Source organism: Helicoverpa zea, chromosome 5 (assembly GCF_022581195.2).
Source record: "Helicoverpa zea isolate HzStark_Cry1AcR chromosome 5, ilHelZeax1.1, whole genome shotgun sequence".
Taxonomy (NCBI): domain Eukaryota; kingdom Metazoa; phylum Arthropoda; class Insecta; order Lepidoptera; family Noctuidae; genus Helicoverpa; species Helicoverpa zea.
Window position 1 is genome coordinate 7486141 of NC_061456.1, and position 26637 is coordinate 7512777.

Consider the following 26637-nt stretch of genomic DNA (forward strand, 5'->3'; position numbering starts at 1 on the left):
ATCCGTACGCTATAGATTTGTAGCAAAGTGGTGTAATTTTAGTTCTTACCACGGCGTTAATAAAATAGCGTAGGGGTCGTTCCTAGACTTTTAAATAGATTGGTGGAACTAATTGAGTTTTCTTCCATTTGTGTAATGCTCTTTTGCTGACTCGCATATGGTGATCTAGTTGCAGAGACTAGTAAAAGGTCCTTATTGAAACGATGTACTGTTTAAGCTCGGTACTACTAAAAAGCTTTTTTATAATTAATCTCCCACAATGTTCTTTTTAAGATGTTTTTATTTTAGTTGTTTTGGTTATATTTTTAGGTTATTACGGGATGTGTGACATGGATTTAGTTCTTTCGATGATATTTGTCAGCAGATAGGCTGTGCTGTAACACGAAGTGGCCAGCAGGGTGTGGTGATGGAGGTGGTAATACTGAGAGCGAGAGCCCAACTGAATCGTCTTGTATCGTCGGGTGAGAGGCGCGCGGGGGGCGGGGAGCGCTCGCCCCGTGCGGAGGGCGGTGGCGGGGCGGCGCGGGGGGGCGCGGGGCGCGAGCGCAACATGGCGCCTGCCGCGCCCGCGCCGGCGTCCACCGCGCCCTGGCTCAACGCCACGCTCGTCTACAACGCCACCCGGCTCAACGCCACTTTCGACACCGACTTCGAGCTCCTCAGTTCGAACTCCACCGACGAACATCACCACTGGTTTTGCGCCAAATGGACCAACGCACAACAAGATCTCTTTCAGGTAATACGTTATTTTCAATCCGTCAATTAAATATCTTGACGAAACCTGGACTTTAAAGTCTGAAATCAACAACCCGCATTTTGCAAACGTGGTGATTAACACTCAATCCTTCTTGTGAGAGGAAGCCTGTGCCCAGCAGTGCTTAGAAAAAAAAAACTGAAAACACTTAACGAATTGTAAGAGTGAGCAGGTGCAGCTGCTTCAGAACTTTCAATCGAGCTCCCCTGACATATTATAATTTTGTAAACAGGCGGCAAACTTGTGCTTTGCGATCGCGTTCCTAGCGCCGAAGAGCTTCAAGCAGAGCATCCTGGTGCTACGCGCGCTGGCGGCGGCGGGCGCGGTGCTCATGGGGCTGTGGGCCGGCGCCGAGGTGTGCGCGCCTGACGTGCTCGCCTGGAGTCTCGCGCTCGTGCTCGTCAACTCTATACACACTGTCTTTCTTATTATTAGGTAGGTAAGGGTTTTAGGATCAATGGGAATCGTTAGTTAGTTTTATTTAATTTCTGTTTATTGTTTTGGCCCTACTAATCAAAATCAAAGGTTTTTGGAACCGGTAACCACAATAATGTATCGTTTTGAGGTTTCACATAAGTGAGAATGCATGGGAAACGTCTACAGTAGTAGGTTCATACGTTTTAGTGCAGACACTTCTAAACAATAGATATAGACAATACTCTAGTTCTATGGTACACAGTACAAGAAAGCGGGTTTCCTACTCATGAAACAATTTTGTTAAAACTTTGAAAGTGGCACGCATACTGATGCTAATTTATTAGCGGTTAATTCATTATTTATGAACATGGCTTAAGAAATTCACTTACCTACCTATCTACCTACAGCTATTATACAAAGTTCTACGTGTGTCACTCATCTAAGATACGACGAGAAAGCACTATAGTTAGTGGCCGGGCAACCTTTGCATATTAAATTATCGCTAGATGGTCTCGGGAGAGGTTGATTTGTAGACTCGGCCGTCTTAAATTAAAGCTTGTCTACGTCAGTAAATTTTGAAAGGGATCCCTGCAAGTTATGTGTTTAAGCCGATGATCATACTTAGTTCCCAACTAACAATTTAACGTCGTTTAAAAGTTTAATAAACGTTATCTTAATTCCATCGATCGTAATACCTAAGTCGCACTTACGTTATAATAACGTTTACTAAACGCGAAAATGGCCCCAGTTATATGACCAACATTGTCGTATAACGGACATACAAAAGTCACAAGCTGACTTCGTTAAGTCATTCAAAAGTCGTATGAACGTTATGGAATTACCACTTTCGTCGCGCAGAAGTCGCATCATAACTTTACAACGGCTTGTTTGTTGTATTGTCGTCATAAGGGCGTTTTTGAATGATTAAAACGTTTTATTTGAGTCAAGGAACAACACCTGTAAAACTTATTCATTTTTCTTGATAGTGACACGGGGTTTGTGGTTTTGTAATAAAAAATTACAAGGAAATAAAAGGTGATGAGTGTTATTTAACTTATATTTATATATCTCGCTAATAAATGTATCTGTCTCTCATGCCGTTTAGTTCGACTTGGTATTAAAGTTTTATGATACTATACCTATATGTATTTATTTCAGATTTTCATGCCCCCTCGCAATTTTGTATTTTAATGATTATATTTTTATTAATCAAAATATTTTTATTTCTAAAAATGTAGGACATTGTTGCTTTTGTCACACACCTATCTCTTTACGACGTTTTAAAGATATAAAGTCGTATTAAGGTTATTTCAAGACCATGCAATACGCCATGACAGCTATAGTTATCCAAGGATCCATTAAGGAAATCTCGATTTACTTTCCTTTTGAAAGTTCCACTACGTTTAAGTCTACTCCACATTTTTTTTGCTTCAATTTTTCGTAGTAAACTTAATTAAATATTCCGTAAATAGAGCGGACTAGCCGTTTTACAGTCAAAAACTGACTTAAATGCGACTACAAGTTTGATTAAAGTTAGGGCATGACATTAAACGTACATCATGTAATATATGTATATGTTATATTTGAGTATTAAATAAACAACCAAGTCATTTAAGAGTCTCCAATTGACCGCTGTAAAACAGGATCGTGATCGTTATATAAACGTCACTGTGAAAACGTTTATACAACTGCTACATTACATAGATGTCATATAAAGGTTTTCAAAGACCTAATTTGGTCAGTTCAAAACGTTTAATAGACTATAACGTTAGTGTGACTATTGCGTTGTCGTAAAAACGTTTTAGCTAAGACTGTAATATAACGTCGTTTAGTTTAGTCTTATCAACGTTGCTAAGACCAGCTTATTATGACATATTCGTCGCACTACTAATAAGTTAAATCAAAGACGTCTACAGGACCTAGTAGTCATCTCACTATCATTATAAGACTGATATCCAACTTTATGTCGTATAAGTTAAACCTTATATGACGTTTTTGTTTGTTGGGTTACTACTTACATTTTACTTTCAGAGAAAACTGATTTCCGTTTTATATTGCCTTAACAATAAGAGACGGTAATTTAGGTGCTGAATGCATTTGTCACAGGTTTCTTCCTCCAGCGCTATCCCTCGAGCTCACAGATCTATACTTGAAGCTGTTCAAGCCTCTGAAAGTGAACAAGAAGCACTTCACGGAACTCACACGCGAAGCGAGGATAGTGCGGCTCGAGCCGGGCGAGGCCTACGCGGTCGAAGAAGTCACGCCGGCCGACGAGAGACTGTCTATTCTTCTTAAGGGAAAGTATGTTATACTTCAATTAAGTACTTGGTATAATCAGAGAGTTACCTCATTAACTAAACCACCCTCGCCACAGTTGGCGTGCGTCATCTGCTACAGAATAAATTGAATACCGAATAAGTGCCCCCAAAAATCTTATGATGATAAAATATCGAGGGTACAGGGCTACAAAATAAACAATTCAAAGACGAGCGGCGGTCCTCACGATGTAAAATAATATACCTACACATGTTTCTTTTGTTTTACTCGCAGAATTATTTTTCTTTGTTCTTTACTATTGCTGGCATTGTATGAACTGGTACGTTATGTACTGTAAAAGAATGGAAACATCATCGTACATTCTGTATCTAATTGACTGGCTTTGTGCAGAGCAGTATCTGCAACAATTAATATATACTAGGTTACATACAACGCTTTAGTATTTCATGTAATGGTGTTAACATTCAGTTAACAAACATAATTATCCCAATAACTGTTCATTATCAGAATTGAAATAGCCTAGCTAGACATATTTATTGGTTAATACATTCCGTATTTGTTTGGGTTGGGCCACGCGGGGTAAATGCACGGTAGTCCATAAGCTAATGGTTCCAATTCCCCTGTAAACCATTCTAAACCCACTATAATGAAATTAAGTACACCCAGCGTATTGTGGTGTGTTATATTGTCTCAGCAGGGTTTTTGCTGTTGTTGGTTTAATTACACTTGCATAATATTAATATTAATTAACGATATTAAATCACAACATACCGCTGCAGCAATTGCAATTTCCCAGGCTTATACAAATTTATGACCAAAGTACGGGTGCTGTATAATTATAATAATTATCAAGTTAAACTATATTCCAAACGCTGAATAAACGTACGCCTAAATGGCGAAGCGGATGGGTGACACGACGAATAAGCGTCATCTACATCCAGATTGCTGATAACCCCAGTAAAGCTCGTCGGAGCTTCTAATAGCCTGTACTTAAGTAACAATCTTCATTATTAAGGCCACAATAAGAGATCTAATCTCCTAACTCTTCGATAAATATGCCTCACTTATGTATCAGTAGAAGCTGATGTCATTCACCTCTGTCTCACCAGGATGCGAGTGAGCTGTGATGAAACACATCTCCACTACATACAGCCTTACCAGTTCGTTGATTCGCCAGAATGGGAGGCCAATCGCGAACAATCAGACGACGTCTTCCAGGTAATTAGACAATTTTTTATCACTGCTATGGTAATTTTAGTATGTTAGATGTAGGTCGTACGTCCAAGTTAATCCCAATTTAGTGTAGAGCAAGGTTTTTCTACTCTAAAGGTTCGTAGATAAAACTTCATTCATGAAACATGAGGGCAGATTCTTTAATATCGCGTATCACTCGAGTCGGACGAGACACCACTCATTGTAATTCCACGCACAGTTACACTAAATAATTCAGGAGCGCTCCGGAATAACGCATTATCTTAATGACTAGGGATTTATTAAACTGGCGCCGCAGACATGATTGAACTAAGACAATTGACATCTTCCAATAACTATATTTTTGCGACGTTTTTACGTTTAAAGGATTATAAAAATTTTAAAAGCCAAACTAGAGCTCGAACCTAAATTACTTGGCGCTTTTGTACTTCAACGTGTTTTACTTCGAACGGATATTATTATTCGGACAGGCGATGTTTTCTTGTGCACTTTATTGCGATAGATAATGAGGCTCACAAATACAGTGAGGCAAGTAATCGCGAGGCGCTAAGTTCCCGCTCGAGGCAGTCTCAGGTGCAGAATAATTAACGACTCGTTTACTTCATAGCCACCCTTACTTATACCAAAGAGGATCACTTATTATATTTGCAGAGAAAACAAACAACACCCGTCTCGGCGCTGCATTTTGTATATTATCTGTTATAGGATCGGGATGAACCGTTTTAGTCGTACCTATATTTATTTTCCTTTTATTGCAAAGCTGAGAGGTTTTTTATAATGTGTGACCGATTCTAATACCTATATGTCTATAGTCGTTTCAAGAAAATAGTGTAGATCTAAATTTTAAATTCTGAATTCATAAGATTAATTAGGCCTAAGGCCTCGCAGTTAATAATAAAATGTGTTTATTTAGGACAATTAATATTTATTTATCACAAAGGTAAGGAGGTGTTTGTTGTAACCCTTTTCTTAGGCTCGTAAAACTGCAAGCAAACTAAATAAGAAACCGAAATATTGACTCAGTTTTGAAGGCGTGCATGCATAAAGCAATTTGTAAAATGAATATGTTTCCAAGGCCAGAATTAGTTACATTTCCGCTCCATCGCATTTCAAGTTTGTATTTCGATAAGAAAATATTTTACTATACATCGCGAGCAGCTGCATAAGTAATCGAAACTACGACGGATAAACCGGAAAAGTGACTGGCTTTATTGGAAAACTCCAGGCAACTCTATTCAATGATATACGAATACTTGTTGGGCAAAAGATCTTATCTGCGGATACTTTCAGTGCACGTGCTCGACAACTGAAGCGATATAAAGTGATGTAACCTTATTTTCCTTGAAAGGAATATCCATTGCGATTATCTATGTTTCGCGAATAAAAATTGTATTGTTGGGAAATACTGAAGAAAATCTGCTTATTAAATAATTGTCATGTCCTTTCTTCAAACAAACATTGGAAACCTTTTTTCATGAAATGGTGCAAGTCCCACATAACCACCTCCATCACCTAAAGGCTGGTGGTATGCGTTGGCATTTCTTCGCTAAACACTAAAAAGGTGTAATAATTGTAAGGTAGTCAGGTGAACTGACAGCCAGTATGTTTCTCAGGTGAGCGTGATTGCGGAGGAGGTATCCACGTGCGTGTGTTGGCCGCGCATGCGCCTGGAGCGCGTATTGCGTCACCGCCCGGCACTCAAGGTCGTTCTCGACTGCCTTATAGGTCAGTCCTCCTTTAGTGTTATCGTTGCAACTTTTCAAATTCTACATGCTTGCTTATTTGGATTTTATAGATCTTTAGATATGGACTATACGTAGCATTTTAGGTTGTAGTTCGAATTATGCCGTAGTTACAGCGCTGATTCAGAGAAATGTTAAATTTTAGCGTGCATGGTGTACCTAAACAAAATAGTTAGGTACTTTCTCACATCTATTGTAGCTTTTTGCAACCTAGTGGAGCCCGAGGGAACAAATACTAATAAAGAACCTCGAAACTCGTTTAAAGTAGTTCTTTATTGCATGATAAAGGATTTCTTCCTCGTGCCAGGACCTATTGTTTATTTAAATCGAATTAAGGAGTGAATGCGTAGCCATCAACTTCCCAATACTTCCAATTTCGTTTCGGTTAAATTAGAACAAAGTTTCCCCCATTATGAAACAAAGTGACTCGACAAAATTAATTGCAATTTTGTAAAAATAATATCGATATAGATTTTGTTCATACAATGGGCTCTATTAGCTTATACGCTAATCATATTAACAGACATAGTTAATTAACTCTAACAATCACTCTTTAACATCAGTTTGTAAAGACGATCCTATACTCTTGCTGTGGCGGCATATTGGACTGGCACAGTGTAGATTCATTAGGTATGTCATCGACACGAAAGAAGATGAAGAATACGATCCTGTTAACAATCACTCTTTAACATCAGTTTGTAAAGACGATCCTATACTCTTGCTGTGGCGGCATATTGGACTGGCACAGTGTAGATTCATTAGGTATGTCATCGACACGAAAGAAGATGAAGAATACGATCCTGTTAACGGGGACCCAACTAATTCCAGGCAAAGACATAACACATAAGCTGTACTCGGTGAGCGAGGGCCTGGGCGCAGGGGTGGGGTCGGAGCACGAGGGGCAGCCTGCCCACCTCACGCGCTCCGCCAGCGTGGACGCCGTGCACGAAGGCACGCGCGGCCGTCTGCGCAGCAACGCGTGGCGAGCGCGAACCACGCTCACTAAAGGTAAACATAACTAGACACACTGATTCTTTAAACATAGTAAAATAATACCTAGTTTAAAAAAACACGCTTTTGGATTTAAGGCACGTGACAACTTTTCGTGTTTCTGACAGCAAACCCTTTCATTTGATATGTTTTTTTGGTATTTATTTATTCGGTGGATTTTAAACAGTCAGCCCGCCATCTTGGGGAGGCCACCATATTGGATTTGAAATGACGTTTCTTACCTAGACTTGTAATGTCATCAGAATGCGTGTGCAAAATTTCATCCTAATCGAAGACCGGGAAGTGCGTCAAATCAAGATACCGAGATTTTCTTACATATATGTATAGTTACAAGTGAAGCTAATTATAAGCGTGTTAATTATCTAACTAGAACAACAATTAGGCAATTTCAATATGTTTGACAACTTGGCCTTCCAGGGACATCATACTGGCAACCTATGGTCGCCCGTCAGTTCCTACAGCAATCACCATTCGGGCGCATAGCCCAGCCACCGCGACTGCTGGCGCAAGCGTCGTCAGCGAGCCTACAGCCGGCGGCAGCGACACGGCGCCGCAGCCCTCCGCGGCGGACCACGTCGTTCCGCCGCGGCAGGGAGGTGAAGTTCGCCGAGATGACGATAGCGTCCGAGCCGGCCGTGTGACGCGGGCCGCGGCTCCAGCCCGAGCTGGTGCCGCTCGTCTCGCCACATACATTCTCGCCCACACACACGTCGCCGTCTCTCAAGACGCCCTGACCGTTAGCCGAGCGAACGGATTCGCCTCGTACCACTGATTTCTAGCAAGCCTTCATCATTCACTGTGAAGTTACCCCCGGTGCCCTTGCAATCGAGTGCTGCATTTTAACAATAAATAGTTAGTGAAATGCGAAAGATAAGAATTTCCATTAGTGATTTCGGTTCATTCACAAAAAGAGCTTCCTGTTATAAAATATTCAATATTTATTTTGTTACTTGTATAACGATTTCTCGTTCGCTCGAAATAAGACTCGTACGGCGGAACTTTGATAAAAAGCCTGCCAAGGCACTGATCTAACAAAGTGGAATCCTAGTGTAAGTTGAATATGATAATTTAATGAGTGCCGGTGTCATTGTAATTGTGTGAGTAGTCTAGCGGCAATGTATCAACTGTGTGCATTACAGTGTACATAATTACTAAACGCTCAAGTATCTACCCGAAAGAACACTACGCTAAAGTGAAAAATTTTATAATTGCAAAATAATGCGAAGAGAGCGATATTAGGTACATAATACTGATAGATTAATGGAATTGTAATTATTGTACCTAATTTTTTAGCAATTGATAATTCAAATGTGGAATTCTAAAAGTATTTTAATGTTAAAGTAATTAATTGTTTATTAGTGGTAAGATGTGTTAAATTCGTGATAAAATATTAAAGTTACTATGCGAGTTTATATTTAGTATTCATCAAAAAAAATGCTGCATATTTTCAAGTTCCGTATTGTGCGATAATTGTACGGATGAATTTCAGGTGAAACCTTAAGTGTTGTTTAATTATTTTTGCAGAAAACGATGTGGGTAATGCGCCTATCGTGTAATTAAGTGCAAGCAGCAAAGTTCCAGTGATACCATCTACAGCACTGTATTCTGATATCGTAGCATGACGTCAACACTGCTGGTAATTGCTGTGCCTATTCACTAATTACCGATGGCTGGAACTGATGTTTTTGCTAAGCGTACCTTCTGTATTTTCACATTCAAACGGCTTCTCAACAACGACAAAAATAACAATCTCTATAGCTATTAACCAAAAGGTAGGCACCGAATGTTCTACACTTCATAAGTTAAGCTTGCTTGAACTGAAACTCTTCGCCAATCATTTTCTTTTCAATCACACCTACTTTATCTTTTCACCATTTGAGTGGATTGGGTCAATTTATAGAAAATATCAAACCACATACGTAAGCGTTTGTTGCTAAAATGGTAATTTAGTGAACAACGAAAGAGGTGTTTTGTGTGGAAATTATAAAATATTTTAAAATAAAACTGAAAACTACAAAATGGAAATGGATTTACTGACAATACATACCTAATTATTTATATATCTGTTCTTAATTATTTATTTTAGATATTGGTATAATAATTTTACGTGCATCAATAAGATTTCTTCCCTCGCTGTAGCCTAAAACTTCTTAAACAAACAGAAGGTAAATTCACTTCTTTCTTTTTTCTACCATTGACTTAACTCGTTTTGTTCTTTAATTCACTTTTCCTATGATTCATTGACATCGACCAAACAGTGTTAGTACCTAGCTAGACGTCTTTCGTGTCTCGTCAAATGTTATAGATATCCATGTTCTAACAAAAGAAAATACATATTGGAACATTTATGTGGATCACATCTCTTAATTTTCATATGATTTACGTACCTGCCTAGAAATCTTTTAAACACTTAAATTATTACATAAAAATAATAGTTAGAAGCAACTTGTTTGAATACACCACAACAGAATTTAGAATTGCTATTAACTTTTAAGAACTGTTCTAATGTTCAAATTGCACATTTGGAATATCTCACAAACAAAAAATATTCAAATTCATCTAATTGCTAAGAGCTGAGCTTTTAGTCAATGTATTTACTCATTAATTGTAAGCGTCAACGGGACACATAATCGTTACCTCTCGAAATAAGTGTCATAAAAACATCTAAATAGAAAATGACCCAAACATTACAAGTTGAGAAGAATGCCAGTATTAATGGATTTAAGGGGGACAGATTATACCTAATGACTGAGGTCCCGGCAGGTTCTGTGATGCTTGGGTCAGTCACTCAGTATCATAATACACATAATTGTTCAACTCGATGTTTAGTTGATGTTGTTGCTTCACTATACTTGTACGGTGTCAGACTAAATGAGCATGTAGTTCGGTACTTACTATACTTAAATTCGTCGGAATATACTGACGACGACAAATACGTAATTTAAGAGACCGTACAACGAGGATCAAGTCATCACTTCACTATTAGATAGGTAAACTTATTACAAGATATACGTGCTCTAATTTTGATAGACTACGGCAACCAGAGAGAACTTCTTAATAATAAGGAATAAAAAAAATAGATATGTAACAATACTTTTCTGATAAAAATATTGCAAACGTATTTTTATGTTTTGTAACGTGTTTAAAATTGGCAAATTAGCAGCTGTGTCAAGTTAAGAAATTGATAGAGATACTATTTTCAATGTCATTTAAATACAAACAGGAGTATTTCTGGGCATTAGTCGCTCAGTCTTATATTAGCAGGGTCATTCATTTACAATTAATTCTATAATGATAGATCTTCCAACATTATGCAATCTTCCATTTTCCTTTAGGTCAACTTAAAATTATATCTGTTAGACATCTTTACTAGGTAATTGCTTCCCTTTTCAGTCTTCCAGCATGTTCTTTTTAACAATGTCTAGATGTATCTAGGACATAGGGCTGTGTTAAAAAAAATTCAACCTTAAACGCTCCTCCAACAAAGTCCATCAATACCATTACATCCTAATTGTACGGTGTCTGTCGCGAATACATATCGTTCTTCGTCTTGTCTCGTCTTGTTAGTTCTTTCTCTAATGGTGTAGTAATGTTCTCGGTGGGCTATTTTTTTGATTAAAGCAGTAGTTTGTACGTACAGTTTCGGTAATACCTACATTAAGTCACTCCACATTGTCACCGTCATCATAGCCGTAAAACGCTTTGTTAACGACTTAACTAGAAGCAAAAGACGATCAGAGAATTGTGTGATATTGGAAACCTATCTTACATTGAAATTACCTAACTCTGCAGAAGGAGAATGAAAAAGCTACGCTTCAAAACGATGTCACATTGTTCTCTACGTTTCTTGCAAATTACAAAAATGTTGGCCTTGCTCTTATGGTGTAATAAAATAACATTATAAAAGGCTAGTGAAATTTTGATAACTAAATACCAACTAGACTTGAAATTATAAATTGATAAGGTAAATCATTATGACATTATTGAGTATTAAACATGTACTTACACGGAGTATTTCATGTTCAGACGCTTTTTGGATTTGTGTGTCATAAGTTTGATAAGGATTGGGTATCACATGCTTAAGACGACTTCGGAACAAGTGATTTGATGTTATCACAGGAATTGAAACAGGACATCCAGGTCCGCTCTCACAGTTGCAGTAGTTCAAACCAGACTATCTTATCTTTCAGAAGTACTTACTTATCCAATTTACTGGCTTGGTAATCAATCACTATGAATATTTACTTATTTTTCTTAATTTTCGACAGTCTGAAATAGACTACCAATTACGAGCAAGAATAATTTAATATAATATAAACAAATACCAGGTATAATTAAGTTCGTATGTTTAGTATCATGTATTTAGCAGCTTAAAATATACATAAGCAATGCCCTGAAATATTCAGGTAATGTAACCGCTTGACTGTATTCATTTATAGAATCACTAGAGTGATAATAATGTAATTTATTGTGAAAGCTACTTATATTTGTACAAAATCGGGAGCAAATTCTTAATTATTCTACGCTTTATATTTTTACTATTGTTTCAAAAGCAAGCGCGACGTTCGTTGAATGTAATTGAGAAAATAATTTAATTGGTTTACTGATGTACAAGCATAAATATCCGAAAAAAACAAATATCTTCCTATCTTCTTCAATCTTCTTTGGTGTTACACCGCAGCAACATCTCCAAGTCTCTTTATCAACCATGTCAATGTCTCATTTCTTTAAATCGGAATTGCACATACAATTTGGCACCTGCTTGTCGATGTTGTACCGTTGTAACACTCGGTTATGTAAAATAACATTCACATTGTATAAGTACCTATTATTCTCAAATAAATGTGATCAAGCACTAAATGTACAAAGTTAATGCAATACATCTTCCAAGGATGTGTCTTAACGTAATTAGGACACAGACAAAGGCCGATATCTTCCAATATCACAACTGAACTTTTTGAAACACTATCATTTTAAGTAACTACATCTAACTAATATGTAACGTTGTATAAACTTCAGCAATTAGATACATGTAGGCAATTATGATGTGATAATTATCGACATTACATAAACTTGTGAAAGGCGCAAGTCGAAGTATGCACAGTCATTGTTTTAGCAACTTTAGTTCCATTCTACTGTGCAGCGAATAAAAGCAATAGTTAATAGATATAATGAGAACTTAAATGCTATTTTATCTATGGGTGTTGTTACATAGTAGGTATGTATATTATTCTGCTGTGAACTAAAACAATGATCGGTAGCGACACTTTGCAGAGCGCCTCTGTGATACACGTTAGCTAATTAGAATTATAGGAGTCGTCGGTTCATATTCATGTACTCGCAATCTGATGTTATTCTCGATATGGGTTGCCTCCTGCGTCTCGTCATACATGACATTACAGTTATTGATTATATTATTGTATTTATTCACTTTATTAACATGTTCTTCTTTAATAAAACAATTGCTTATTACATCGTTTTATTTTGGTGACGATAACCCTTGGGTTAATCTCATGCTTTCAGTTCTCCATCTCATTATAACAGTTTAAAAGATCAAATATCTACAACCAAAGTATGAATGAATAATGCCAAGCAGCTGCAGAATCTGCTTGAATTTAAAATGCAACTGCATACGTGTGTACCAAATATTACCTACGTATAGGTACAATTGTATCCTAAACTTTGGTGTTCATCCTCGCAATGAAAAAATGTTAATTCTTTCTATTCTAGCATTTTCGGTATTCATTAGTATCATTGTAAATGCAAACAGTAATAAGCCAGCGTTCTGCGTCGCGTGCGACTTACTATTTACCTACATGAGGACTAACGAGCAGTTGGTAAATAGTGGGGCGATATGCCGCAATCATTGCTAACGGGCAATCATCGTAGCAGGTAAATAAGTGCATTAGTTCCATTAGAGCTGCGCGACTATCGACACATATCATGTTAAACTCAAAATAATATTCACGGGTTGACGACTGATGACCCCTGTGTATTACGTCACAACACATTCAACTTCAAGTATAATATTATTTAAAATGGTAATCAATGCGCGGCCCGCTGATAATGAGTTGATAACATTCAGTAGTGTTTGCGAAGGCGAGGCACGGCGCGCCGGCCCCCGACATGAATCTTAGTTTTTGTAACTAGACAATTAATTTGTTTTACTTATATATTAAATTAAATATTTTAAGATAAGTAGCCATTATGTCGTTCCTTATGAGAAAGTGTGTCGTGAATTTGAAAAATGTGAACAGATACAGCGCAGTGTGTGTTTTGATGCAAAGTGTAAGTAAACATGTTATTATTATAAGTGCTAGTGCAAGTCATAAAACTTTAATCGTGTATACATAATCGAAAGTGAACACATTTAGAAGTGAATCAAAAAGTACTTAAGTCGATTCAGTGTTACAAAAGCGAATTATGATTTGCATCATTACAGAAACGGGTTATGGAGGTCAATGTCAACGTAGAATTTATTAACTAAAATTAGGGACGTTAATATCGAATTACCTAAACATTTCTTTACCACGCTTGATTACAGCGACACAAAATCAAAGCGAGGTTTCTTCATAGTAATAAGATAATGATATAAAGAAGCGGAGCTTATCAACTAATTGCCAAATAACAGTGGGAGGCGCATTAAATAGATAAGCCTCAAGGTTAAAATCAACTCGTGAAAATAAACAGATTAATGACAGAAACAGTGATTTGCAATAAAAAGTCAGATGACATAACGATAGCCTTTATACGTAATTTAAAACCAAATAAAGTGCAACTACAGGCCGGTCTTTGAACAGAGTTATGGTGGATGATCGATGGATGATCCATTAATTTTTAAAAATGTTTTTGGGAGAAAATGAATAGATAAAAGGCCGATAAAGGTTTTCATAAACCGAACATGAATCAACTCATGTAATCGTTAGGTACGAATATTTTGGAACACAAAACACGAATCAACTATGACGGGTAACCCAGATTGTGTGTCTGTGTATAAGAACACTTGGTAATGAGGTGAAACGGAACTATAGTTTCACTTCTTTTTGCCTCATTACTCTCTTTTCAGCGATGAATACATATTTAAGCAAGGTTTTACGCAATTACTCTGTAGCCTGAAGATACAATTTTGTCCTTAAGTCTACAAAGTATGTACATGAAGGTGTATCTAAAATAGTATTTGATAGAATTCCATGAAGATAATATCTTACTTCCTACTTATATTATAAATGTGAAAGTTTGTGAGAATGTATGGATGTATGTTTGTTATTTAATCACGCAAAAACGGCTGGACTGATTTGATTGAAATTTGGTATGTAGATAGGTGATACCCTGGATTAACACATAGGCTACTTTTTATCAACACACCACGCGGGCGAAGCCGCTGGCGGAAGCTAGTATATTATAAATGTGAAAGTTTGTGAGTATGTATGGATGTATGTTTGTTATTCAATCACACAAAAACGGCTGGACCGATTTGATTGAAATTCGGAACGTAGATAGGTGATACCCTGGATTAACACATAGGCTACTTTTTATTAACACACCACGCGGGCGAAGCCGCTGGCGGAAGCTAGTACATAATATGCAGATGCTAATAACAAGTTTTGTCCACCGAAAGGCTATAGGCCTCATTACGAAGATCGTATAGGTACCTAATAATCTTGTTTTGTTTATTTTTTCAGGAGAGGCATAGATCACGGTGTTCAACGAGCAATGTTTTGAAACGAAATAGAATATTGTCAGATGTCCATCTGCAGCATAAGAAAATACATACCAGTCAAGTAGTTAACAAAACTGTTGCTTTCAAACTCTCTGACATCGGTGAAGGTATAAGAGAAGTGGTTATAAAAGAATGGTAAGAACATTTGTCATCATTTTTATCTTATACATATTGATAAAAGTATAGTAATAAATTAATGTCTCCGATAGAACGATTCTTCTACCAAACGTTATCTGTTGAGATGGTCATGTCACGTCTGATGAAATAATTAAGTATTTATACAAAACAAAGACTGTTTGTATAAGAAATTCGAGTTCATACTTATGTTATTACGAAATACACTCTCGCTTGTATCATTAATACGATACTTACTAATTATGATAACAGAACAGAATGTTTTTGAATCAATATCTCACTTCACGTCATTTCGAAGTACCTACTTGTTGCAACAGTGTCAGGTCTTCATATGCTAAATTGTATTAGGTTCCTAATAACATTATGTTCAACGAGCCAATGCTATATGAGTGAACATTTTCAATCAATTTACAAAAAAAAAACTACTCGATCATGCGTACCTATGATCTGTTTCTCAAATTCCAGGTTCGTGAAAGTAGGCGACAAAGTGCAGCAATTCGACAATATCTGCGAAGTGCAGAGCGACAAGGCAGCAGTGACGATCACCAGTCGGTATGACGGCGTGGTGACTAAACTGTACCACGATGTTGATACCACCGCGCTAGTGGGACAACCACTTGTTGATATCGAAGTACAGGGGGAAGCTGATGAAGGTATAATGTTTAATTAAATATGCAAACTGTAGGAATGGCCTATACCTATCTTTGCTTTTCTTGTAGTCCAATACTTTTATCGGAATGTTATGAATGCAACATTAATTTAAAATCATAACTTCGCAAATAATGGTACTATGTGAAATAAGGAAGATTATTTTCTCATTTACAGGGCCTTCATCATCGTCACCTGAGGAGCAACCTAAAGTACCCAAACAAGAATCGGTCGAAGAAAAAAGCCAAAGAATAAAAGTATTGACCACACCCGCAGTCAGGAGAATAGCAGCACAATTCAATGTTAGTACCTACTATATAACTATTACCTAATTAAAATTTACTTTATACTGAGCGCTACTCATTTTTAAGAGCAACAAAATATTACTGGCCTTCGTGATGATGAATGGTCTGAATTCGACATTTCAAAATGTGAATTATCTTTGCATTTTTTATCACGACCACCTGCCCGAAAATATGAACAGTTATAAAATCCATGCAACTGTAATTAAATTATACAAATATATTTTTTTAAAGGTAGACTTAAGCACTGTCAAGGCTACTGGGAGAAATGGCAGAGTTCTCAAGGAAGACATGCTTGCACATTTGAACATCGACTCGGACGGGTCCAATGAAGTACCAGTTCCATCCAGTGTCCAGGCTATGTCGATACCCCTGACACAAGCCAAAGCTAAAGTGGAAGTTTTACTAGAAGATAAAGTTGTACCTGTTACTGGATTCACCAAAGCCATGGTGAAATCTATGACTGAGGCCATGGTGAGTTTCAAAAAATATCTTCCTAATACTTGCTTCTCGTTCATGATGTTGTAGTTTACACCTAACTAGGCAGACTATAAGTTAAGGAGCCCTTTCAGTAACATTGTATTTTAATTAACCCCACCAAAAAATAATGATAGTTGATGTGCCTTTGCAGAAAATACCACATTTTGGATACAGCGACGAATACGACGTGACGAAGTTAGTGGAATCACGCGAAGCATTGAAAAAAATCGCCGAAGCGAGAGGAGCCAAGTTAACTTACATGCCCATCATTATCAAAGCTACGTCCCTGAGTTTGGAACAACTGCCTGTACTCAACAGCAGTCTGGATAGCACTTGCGAACATCTCACCTACAAAGCTAGTCACAACATCGGAGTCGCGATGGACACTCCTAACGGATTAATTGTGCCGGTTATTAAGGTACTTACCCAATAATTACTTCTTAAAAAACTATCAACCATACTGTACCTACTACAAATTTGTGTTAAAATTCCCCTGTCAAATGATGAGAATTATCGACTTCACTTTCCTTATCATTTTTAATCAGCTGTCTTTGTATTAGTCCACCATTGGAGTACACTCGACTCGTCCAGCACTTATGCATATTTACTATTATTATTTCAGAATGTACAAAACAAAACCATATTAGAAATAGCCCGAGAGCTGAACACGCTTCAAGAGAGAGGATCAAAAGGACAACTAGGACTAAATGAATTATCTGGAGGAACATTCACACTATCAAACATTGGCATCGTAAGTACCTACATATGGATATTTCTTCGAAAATAGGAAAGTGCATACGCTATTGTAAAATTGCAATAAAACATATCGAAACATTACTTCCATTTCAGGTTGGCGGAACCTACACCAAACCTGTGATATTACCACCGCAAGTAGCAATCGGAGCTTTAGGAAAAATACAGGTAAGAACTGGAAATATATGTATAGCACAGAACTAATGGACTGACAAAGTTCTTTGGCAATATATTGTCATCATAAGTGAATTTTATAGCACTTTTTTTATTTCGCAGGTTCTCCCAAGGTTCGACGCTGAAGGAAACGTGAAAAAGGCTCATATCCTCACCGTCAGCTTTTCAGCAGATCATAGAGTAGTAGATGGAGTAACTATGGCTCGCTTCTCTAATTTCTTGAAAAACTACCTCGAAAACCCTTACACTCTGCTGTTGGACTTATAAAATAATCAATGGAGTTACCATTTTTCGTTAGACTTATGTTAGACTTCCACTGGCAATATTTTTAAATACTAGCAAAAAACACTTCAATTCAATAAGGCTTCATTTAAAAATATTGCCGTATTTTTAATATATATTTTTTATATATAAATAAAAGAGTGTATTGTGATTTATAGTTTTATTCTTAATTGTAACACGTTTAGACAATACAAAAGCCAGTCGATATACAAAAGATTACTTTATACTTTATCCATATTAGAAACAGCAACCATTCTGTGTTCCGTTTACAACGACTAACATTTTCACAATCACCCAGTGGCAATGTGGAACGTACGCGCGCAAGACATTGTTGGGAATGGAACATCAAAAAATATGTATGCCGCTGATTCAGACCCTCAGATTTGTCGACGGCTGTCAGCTTACGCATATTCTGTAAACAGCATTATCCCACATGCACGCCCTTTAATTTAACGGTCCTAAACGTTATTATAATACCTACTAGGTAATTTACTTTTATAAGAAATATTGGAGCGCAGACTTTAGATGCGCTAAACGACCGGATTTTGTCCAAAACATGCTACTAATATACTTTAATTAATCAGAATTGATCTCTTTCAACACGGGAGTCGGTTTACTAATGGACAAACACAATAATGACCCTATTCAAACGTGCAATCATGTGCGATTTTCAAAGATATTACTTTAAGTAAGAATAAAGTATAACGCTCGACAGTCCCATCTTTTGGAGCTGTACACCAAAAATAAAATAAATCTTACATAGCTTTGAATAAAATCACGAATAGGTACATTGCTGGATTGCGGACCAGGGTAATGTATTGCACGAAGATTCTAATGCTTACGTGTCTTGCGAACAAGAACTACAAAAGCAATGCAAAAGTCAGTATTGTGAGCTTTACGTATGTAGAGGTCGGTGTGAATAGACTGAATATTCGCCATTGCTCCGTTCACATTCCGGCATCCATCGTTACCGTCCTTCCAAATCCGTAATTCCAAATAGTGTAGTACTTGAACTTATAAGCAATAACGAAAATTACTGTTTTAAACTTTTACTTTAAAATGTTTATCCATGTAAACCAGCACTGAATCTCCGATCTTTAAGAACAATATTGTTAAATTTCTGACATAGGTATTATTTGTTTTATCCGATTGTAATCCAATTTTTCCTGAATTCTGTTTTTATACTTCAAGTACTAGCCCTCCTACTATTTTAATGTTTAAGATTCTAACTATGAACAGATTTTCTATTATTTTAACTAGGCAATAATTTTTCGAACAAACAGTCCTTAGTGTATCACGTTGTTTCATAGTAAGACGGTTTTATAAAATAAAACCTACAAGACTTACTAATATAATTGTTGTCGTTGATTATTGTTTTATAGGACCAGCTACACACAATGTAGCCTTGTGATATTAATAACTGCATCACTGCAATTTCAAACTAAAAGCCGATCCATTAGCACCTGCAGCTTACGAGTGCTGCAGGCTCTCACCTCATCGACGCAGGACTTCGAAGCGAGTAACTTTAAAGTAAGCAATTGTCCATTCTGGAATACTGTGTGGCGTATATTCTCGGTGAAATCTTGCAAATATCTCAGTAAATATTAAAGCGTCTATACTATTGATAGGCACCCATTTCAACGCCAAGAATGCCATGTCCACATCACAAAACTTCTTATCTGCAAAATTAAAACAAATCAGTTTTGTAAAATGATACTGATTATTTAAATATTATAAGCACAATATTTATTACAGATGTGTTATATTATAAGATATGGATTGTGTCCTTTATAACCACAGATTTTTAATTTTATGTTTTTAAGATCATCATCCTCCGAGCCTTTTTCCCAATCATGTTGGGGTCTTCTTCCAGTCTAACCGGATTCAACTGAGTACCAGTGCTTTACAAGAAGCGACTGCCTATCTGACCTCCTCAACCCAGTTACCCGGGCAACCCGATACCCCTTGGTTAGACTGGTGTCAGACTTACTGGCTTCTGACTACCCGTAACGACTGCCAAGGATGTTCAATGACAGCCGGGACCTACAGTTTAACGTGCCATCCGAAACACAGCCAATGGTGTCTAACATATACTTCGAAAGTACATACAAACTTAGAAAAGTTGCATTGGTACTTGCCTGACCTGGGATCGAACCCGCGCCCTCATACTTGAGAGATTGGTCCTTTACCCACTAGGCCACCACGACTTACCTAATAACCTAATACCTAATAGCCTGTTTTTAAGATAATCTTCAAAGAATACCTATCGTAATTGTGTTTACTTATCAATAAAACGAAAGACGGAAGCTCGTCACATAATTCCACAAATATAGGTACTACTTAGTGGGTATTGCATTCGATTTATTTACTATACAGATACATAATGCGTTAAGGATGCACTGAAGATTCTTATTGATATTTTATTAATAGCAACAGAAAAATATTTTATCAGCTTAGTAACTTATACATAAAATTACAACCTACCTACTATTATAATGTTCTTCGAAAAATAATTTATTTACGCTCAACACAATCTGTGAAATTATTACTTTTATCTAATCTCTTGAATCCGATCACCTACGAAGTGATATTGTTAATGACAGGTCTGTACCTAATATTACACACTAAAAGGTAGGCAATAAGTACCTAGTTGCTACGCGTGGGTTCGTGCCACCTAGGTTTCGAATAATCTGATCGGAAAATACTGCTTTACCTATCAATAGATTAGATATGGTATTCTTGTCCCAATATGAACATCTCGACTACCTGTCACGCAGGAAGACGACACAATGTTTTTAATAATATTTAACTAAGTAAAACTGCGAGAACATCGAAAACTTCGTATGACGAAAGAATGAAACAGTTACTTACCAGCTATCCTAATGAAGTAAACCTTTCGAGGGGATGATATCTGTATGTCATCGAGTTTAAGAGCTAATAAGGATCGCTGCTTGTCGCCCCAGTTGCGGTCCAACTCCCGCAATAAACTCAACCGTGCTGGCTTCGTCAGCAAGCCATTCAAATCCTTCAACTGGCCTGAACTAATTACTTGTGTCACTCGTGATATAGCCTGCGAATACAAATATTGATATGATACAATACACGCAAACAACAACCGACGCAACTGGTTGGATCAGACGCAGGACCGACAAACTACATGTACACAACAACGAGGCAATATGTATGAAAAACTAAATACAAGCTGTTTGCTGATTTGCATCTCTGCAATTAGCTCTCGCAATAACGCAAACACAGAGCCTACGCAACGATCATTCATAAAATTGGGTTAATTCTGAAATACTATTAAATTACAAGAACAAAAAAAGCAGCACATATCAGCGATTTCCCGCATACCATGCTTTCAATTGATTATTTACGTATTTTATGTCCTCCTCCTTGAATTTAGCACGGATGCAAATCAACAGCTTGTATAGAGTATTTTTTTTTTATTTTCCATTTTCATTATGTTCCTATCTACTTTGTGATGTGTGTATACTGTGTATACCTTTATAGTGCATATGAACCATTGATAAAATAATATCAATGATCAAATATAAAAAATATCTGGTATAATTATGCATTTACATCCGCAGAAAACTCTAATTACATTACATTCATATGCAATAGCTTGTCTAATATTTTACAATTCTTAAACATTAACACCACCTGCTTGGTCCCATATTTAAATTCTCGTTCCACAAACGTCGGATCCCAAATGTTCCTTAGGACGCTGAAGTCGATTTTGATCATTAGCCATGTGAAAGGGTTTTGTAATAAAATTAATTTTGGAACTCGTTTCTTTTGATTTTTGTTTTTATTAGTTTTTCTCCCAAAGCCAAATGATTTCGGAAAGTCTTTGAGAAATTTTAAAGAACTCTTGGAACCAATAAGTAATTTACTGTCACCACTATCATTTCTCCGAGGATTAAGCTGGCGAAATTCAACGGGATTTTTGAAGTAAGAACATGTCACAGGGTTTGGGACCGTTGTTTGTGGATAAGAGGTAATAGCGGAGAGAGTTCTAGATAGTCTCGAAACACTGTTGCAATTAACTTCAAAAAATCGTTTTACAATTGGACAAATACGCCTCGGTAGTAATCCTATTGGTGATGCCATCTGGAAAGTCACAAAAAATGTTTTATTATTATGAATTATCGAAGTAAATAGCAGAAGAATATACACCTACATAAGTAGATATATCGGCAAGTTGATTCTTCAAATGAAATACTCACCATATACCCATGGCATTATATTCAGTGTATCCAATTATTGTATTCTTGGTATGTGGTTGTCTTTTCCATTTTTATTATTTAGGTACCTAAAACTGAAAATTTTTCACTGAATTTAGGATGAAATGTGTATAAATAATCTAAAAGGCCATTTTGACTTGAATTACTACTGAAAATTTTAATAGATGGTATAGATAATCCAAAAAGTCATCTTGACATAAGTTGTGTCGAATTTACTTATTTTTAATTATGAAATGGTTGTAGTGCTTGCTTACATTTTTCGCCTGAATAACCTCTTTTAAAATTTTTCTGTTCAAACAGGTCAGCAATCTAGTAGTCATTGCGTGAACATGCATATGTTTAATCAAAGTCAGACTCCGGTCTATACCCTTACTTACACACAGATTGAACCAATTTTAGGACAGACCTCAATTGTAAAAGAATACAGATTTACTAGTTTACTATTCTATTGTTATAAAGAAGTTTCTTTCATTTCTGCATCTCCCTTTGGATGTCTTAACGAAAATTAGCATCGAATATTTTTACCTTTTATGTATCCCAACTGTAAACAACCATTTCTTTGTAATATTATCATGACATCTTCAGAGAAGAAACGTAATAATGAATATAATGTTAATTGTTTCCTTTTATGACTAAAGTCTATATTCTGTAAAGAAACAGTTCGATGAAGCGTGTAAACGTGCATCAGTATTGTCTCGGTTCCACTTGGTTGGGTTTGTTTGACCACATTGTGACTTCCCACTTTACAAGCTGGCTGTTATTAATACAGGATACATACCATGTGATAGAGCAGAACTTGGCAGTTCTTCGTGGTTTAGATCGTTCTGGTAAGAAATTATTATCTATGTAATTGCACACCTTGATTATATCTAATTAAATGGCATACCTAATTCAATTAATGTGATTACAGTTCGATTATTTTAAGCTTTTACACACGATAGATCTTATAATGTTGTGAGGATTTTGTTTATGATAGCTACTGATATATTTTATTTGCCGACAAAAATTGTACTATAGTTTCGTTGACTGACGCCTTAGCATTGTAATCTTCAATCAAGTGTCGTATTATCGATGTGCTGAGAACATATAAATTCAAGGTAGCTCAGATATCAGCTCAGTTTGGGCTAGATTTTGTTTCGGTAAGTACATAACAGTGATTCATTTACTTACTGTTGTTTTAGTATTGTCTACACCTTTAAGTGCATGTACCTTTAAGCTTTTTAAATGTGGTTTACCGACTTGCGTAGTACCTATATGTGAATGGTAATTACGTTTTTTCAGTGACTAATTTAACTGGTTAATTAAAGACCAATATTTATCCTCATCAATTAAAACCAAGAGTTAATAGAGTAATATGGGTAATAACGAGGTAATACAGCAATCACGAGTGGCTAATTGGATACATGATAATGCGAACGTGGAAAATAACAATGTTTTGTCGTAATGGGTAGTGGCAGTGGTGAGGAACTGCAAGAAGCAGAAGTGGTTTTATTTTTATTAAAAACTTCCGTAGCAGTTGGTTTTGGCATTACATTGTTGGCTACAAGAATTTGAGCATATCATCACCAATAGCGGTAGGATGGGACGACTAGTGCTCTACCTACTATTCCAAATATACCGTTTTGTTGCGGCCTTATGTTGATGACATACTTGTTTTGCAGAAATGTGGTCGGTGTTACTGGGTGTGTTAGCGGTCGCATCCCTGGGGGCAGCGTGCACCCCTAGCGTGACGACAGTGAGTGGGACACACGCGCCTGCCACCGTCTGCTCTGGCGCGCTCATTTTCGCTGATGACTTCGATTCTTTCGATCTCGAGAAATGGCAGCACGAGAACACTTTAGCCGGAGGTGGTGTAAGTAGACGAATGAACACTAATCATTTGTAATGTTTTACAATTAAACAATTGTAAAACGAATGCTGTTCAGTTTGTGCTATGTGCCTATATGGAGTTCGTTGTGCAGATGTAAAAGCGTCTGTTTTGCCACTGAAGTTCCGAATTCGCACTTAACGTACTTAGGTATTTGCACTATTTTACAAACCAAGTAAATTGTGACTTTATGTTTCAGAACTGGGAGTTCCAGTACTACAACAACAACAGAACAAACTCCTTCACCCACAGCGGACGTTTGTTCATCCGTCCCTCTTTGATGTCAGACCAGTTCGGTGAACAGTTCCTGAGCTCTGGACACTTAAACGTTGAGGGAGGAGCACCCGCCGACAGGTGAGAATCCTTTAATATTCCCCAGTTGAAATAACATAGAACACATTGGATAACAGAAGATAGAATAACATGGAACAGAGGGTTACCGAAAACCTACATTCCCTTTTTGAAAATAAGTTCCATTGTAGGATCTGTAATACCTTCGCATTTTATGCGGATGTTGATCGCATTTATTTTATAAGGCACGCGATAATTGACCCGCGTATGTACTAGATATTTCAATAGCAAAGCTCAAGGCTACAAGATAGCTTAAATCAAAATCAGAATGCTATCAGATAAACAGACCGCATATGACTCCAAGCAAAGCAAAGGTGCAAATAATAAAAATCAGTTGGGTACTTAATTGATTATTTAGATAAGATATTAAGTAGATAATCCTCTTAAGTATGACCGGCTTCCGATTGAGAATAAAAACATTTTGTGGTCATACCGAGTAGGTACTAAAAAAACCTACCTAATTAAAAATAATACATAAGTATCCCTATCTACTTGCAAAACTTTTTATAAGTGTTTATTCTATTTATCTACCTATGTATTAAAAACTTGAAATGGATTTTAATCATAGTAACTATTTAAAATAATCGATTTAATTATTTTTCAAATCAGCATATTAAATAAGATCGTGTCGAGGTCAAGGACCTTTAAGCATCAGGTAAACATGACAAGATAATTGTATGTAAGCCTTGCTATTTAAAATATGTCTACAGATGTACAAATCCTCAATGGTGGGGTTGCGAGCGTACGGGATCACCTTCAAACATTCTGAACCCAATCAAGAGTGCACGTATCCGAACTGTCAATTCCTTCAGCTTCCGTTATGGCCGCGTTGAAGTTCGCGCTAAAATGCCCGCTGGAGATTGGCTTTGGCCAGGTAATTTAGATTCAAATTTCGAATAATATTAAACATAGGTATGTTTGTTTATGAAAGTTCTAAATAGTTCAACATCCTTTCACACTGTCCTTTCACAGCTATCTGGCTGATGCCAGCCTACAACACATACGGCACTTGGCCCGCATCTGGAGAGATCGACTTAGTCGAGTCTCGAGGCAACCGTGCCATGACTTTCAACGGAGTCCACATCGGCACACACGTAAGATGACTAAACATTCTTTCTTTTATTCATAGACAGACGATGTAAGCCATCAACTAAATGGTCTATTAATTTCTGCCTTCAGGAAGCCGGCTCCACCTTGCATTACGGACCTTACCCTGCAATGAACGGTTGGGAACGCGCTCACTGGATCAGAAGGAACACTGCTGGATACAACAGCAATTTCCACCGCTACCAGCTCGAGTGGACCCCAGGTAAGTTTGACAAGTAACCAAGAATCATAAGCAATTATTTTTAAATCCTTTATGTTTCTTTATATTGAATTAATACATTTTATTTCTTACAGACTACTTGAGATTCAGTATTGATGACTTGGAACTGGGACGTGTGACACCCGGCAACGGTGGTTTCTGGGAATTCGGAGGCTTCAACAGCAACCCCAACATTGAGAACCCCTGGAGATACGGAAGCAAGATGGCGCCCTTCGATGAGAAGGTACAAACTTAATTTTCTGTAGTTGTAATCACTTTCATTAATCTTTATAATGGACTTAAAAGTATTGTATTGCTATTTGATGTTTTATCGAGAAAGTAATTTATGCAAGAACAAAGACAATTTTATGAAGTCAAACTCTCATTTAGGCAGCAATTCGGTAATAAACGGCTTCGTGTTAATTAATCATTCTTTGTTTTACGCATTTCAGTTCTACCTTATTATCAATTTGGCTGTGGGCGGCACAAACGGTTTCTTCCCCGATGGTGTCAGCAACCCCAATCCTAAGCCCTGGTGGAACGGATCACCAACGGTAAGCATACTTAAAACATCTTATACCAAGAATTTAACAAACCAATCGAATATGAAGCCGTAAATAATAATCTTTTCGTCAGTCGGCTAAAATATTGGAATAATTCATGAATTTCAAAACGTTTCTCCGCTCTCCTATGTTGCTTTGTAGAAAATCCGCTAATTATTATTGTTTTTCAATGTTAGGCCGCAACCGACTTCTGGAATGGCCGTTGGGGATGGCTTCCTACCTGGAACTTGGGCGTTAATGATGGACAAGATGCCTCGCTACAAGTGGACTACGTTCGCATTTGGGCTTTGTAAAAATATTTACTTGTTTGTTTATTTTTTATTTTTGTCATGAGTCAAGATGCTCTGTGTACATAAACGACTGAAATTACAATAAAACATTTTTATAAAGTTA

The 26637-nt window shown here is 37.0% G+C and overlaps 4 protein-coding genes across 7 annotated transcripts; 3 read left to right on the plus strand and 1 right to left on the minus strand.

The window, feature by feature from the left end:
- The first annotated feature begins 365 nt into the window (after positions 1-365).
- On the plus strand, positions 366-12852 carry LOC124630717 (blood vessel epicardial substance-like). Its single transcript, XM_047164695.1, has 7 exons — positions 366-736; positions 987-1189; positions 3278-3472; positions 4558-4666; positions 6274-6385; positions 7231-7410; positions 7831-12852. Exons 1-7 carry the CDS (start codon positions 407-409, stop codon positions 8052-8054), a joined length of 1353 nt encoding a protein of 450 aa, XP_047020651.1. The 5' UTR covers positions 366-406; the 3' UTR covers positions 8055-12852.
- A 488-nt stretch (positions 12853-13340) lies between these two features.
- LOC124630300 (lipoamide acyltransferase component of branched-chain alpha-keto acid dehydrogenase complex, mitochondrial) lies at positions 13341-18058 on the plus strand. 2 transcript variants are annotated; one of them, XM_047164133.1, is made up of 9 exons: positions 13341-13701; positions 15096-15268; positions 15734-15921; positions 16094-16218; positions 16453-16692; positions 16850-17116; positions 17321-17449; positions 17548-17619; positions 17728-18058. In XM_047164133.1, the coding sequence occupies exons 1-9, from the start codon at positions 13621-13623 to the stop codon at positions 17890-17892; spliced, it is 1440 nt and encodes a 479-aa protein (XP_047020089.1). In that variant the 5' UTR covers positions 13341-13620; the 3' UTR covers positions 17893-18058. The 2 variants fall into 2 exon arrangements, with proteins under 2 accessions (XP_047020089.1, XP_047020090.1); XM_047164134.1 differs by lacking the exon at positions 13341-13701 and adding an exon at positions 13850-13870.
- On the minus strand, positions 18053-22737 carry LOC124630302 (m-AAA protease-interacting protein 1, mitochondrial). Of its 2 annotated transcripts, XM_047164138.1 has the most exons (4): positions 22140-22737; positions 21574-22023; positions 20779-20977; positions 18053-19586 (listed from the first exon to the last, which is right to left on the minus strand). In XM_047164138.1, exons 1-4 carry the CDS (start codon positions 22140-22142, stop codon positions 19402-19404), a joined length of 837 nt encoding a protein of 278 aa, XP_047020094.1. In that variant the 5' UTR covers positions 22143-22737; the 3' UTR covers positions 18053-19401. The 2 variants fall into 2 exon arrangements, with proteins under 2 accessions (XP_047020094.1, XP_047020095.1); XM_047164139.1 differs by having other exon boundaries at positions 21574-22737.
- Positions 22134-26637, plus strand: LOC124630301 (beta-1,3-glucan-binding protein-like). Of its 2 annotated transcripts, XM_047164137.1 has the most exons (10): positions 22134-22187; positions 22927-22984; positions 23819-24009; positions 24224-24378; positions 25086-25249; positions 25348-25469; positions 25555-25684; positions 25777-25925; positions 26134-26235; positions 26421-26637. In XM_047164137.1, the coding sequence occupies exons 1-10, from the start codon at positions 22149-22151 to the stop codon at positions 26535-26537; spliced, it is 1227 nt and encodes a 408-aa protein (XP_047020093.1). In that variant the 5' UTR covers positions 22134-22148; the 3' UTR covers positions 26538-26637. The 2 variants fall into 2 exon arrangements, with proteins under 2 accessions (XP_047020093.1, XP_047020091.1); XM_047164135.1 differs by lacking the exon at positions 22134-22187 and having other exon boundaries at positions 22807-22984.

Coding starts and splice junctions, on each gene's coding strand:
- LOC124630300 (XM_047164133.1), top strand. CDS start 13,621: ATGTCGTTCCTTATGAGAAAGTGTGTCGTGAATTTGAAAAATGTGAAC. Junction 13,702..15,095: donor TGTGTGTTTTGATGCAAAGT/GTAAGTAAACAT, acceptor TTATTTTTTCAG/GAGAGGCATAGATCACGGTG. Junction 16,693..16,849: donor AATCTATGACTGAGGCCATG/GTGAGTTTCAAA, acceptor GTGCCTTTGCAG/AAAATACCACATTTTGGATA.
- LOC124630717 (XM_047164695.1), top strand. CDS start 407: ATGGAGGTGGTAATACTGAGAGCGAGAGCCCAACTGAATCGTCTTGTA. Junction 3,473..4,557: donor TCTATTCTTCTTAAGGGAAA/GTATGTTATACT, acceptor CTGTCTCACCAG/GATGCGAGTGAGCTGTGATG. Junction 7,411..7,830: donor GCGAACCACGCTCACTAAAG/GTAAACATAACT, acceptor TTGGCCTTCCAG/GGACATCATACTGGCAACCT.
- LOC124630302 (XM_047164138.1), bottom strand. Junction 20,978..21,573: donor TTAAATATGGGACCAAGCAG/GTGGTGTTAATG, acceptor TTGTATTCGCAG/GCTATATCACGAGTGACACA. Junction 19,587..20,778: donor TTACTTCATTAGGATAGCTG/GTAAGTAACTGT, acceptor TTAATTTTGCAG/ATAAGAAGTTTTGTGATGTG.
- LOC124630301 (XM_047164135.1), top strand. CDS start 22,822: ATGAAGCGTGTAAACGTGCATCAGTATTGTCTCGGTTCCACTTGGTTG. Junction 25,470..25,554: donor GAGTCCACATCGGCACACAC/GTAAGATGACTA, acceptor TTCTGCCTTCAG/GAAGCCGGCTCCACCTTGCA. Junction 26,236..26,420: donor GGTGGAACGGATCACCAACG/GTAAGCATACTT, acceptor TTTCAATGTTAG/GCCGCAACCGACTTCTGGAA.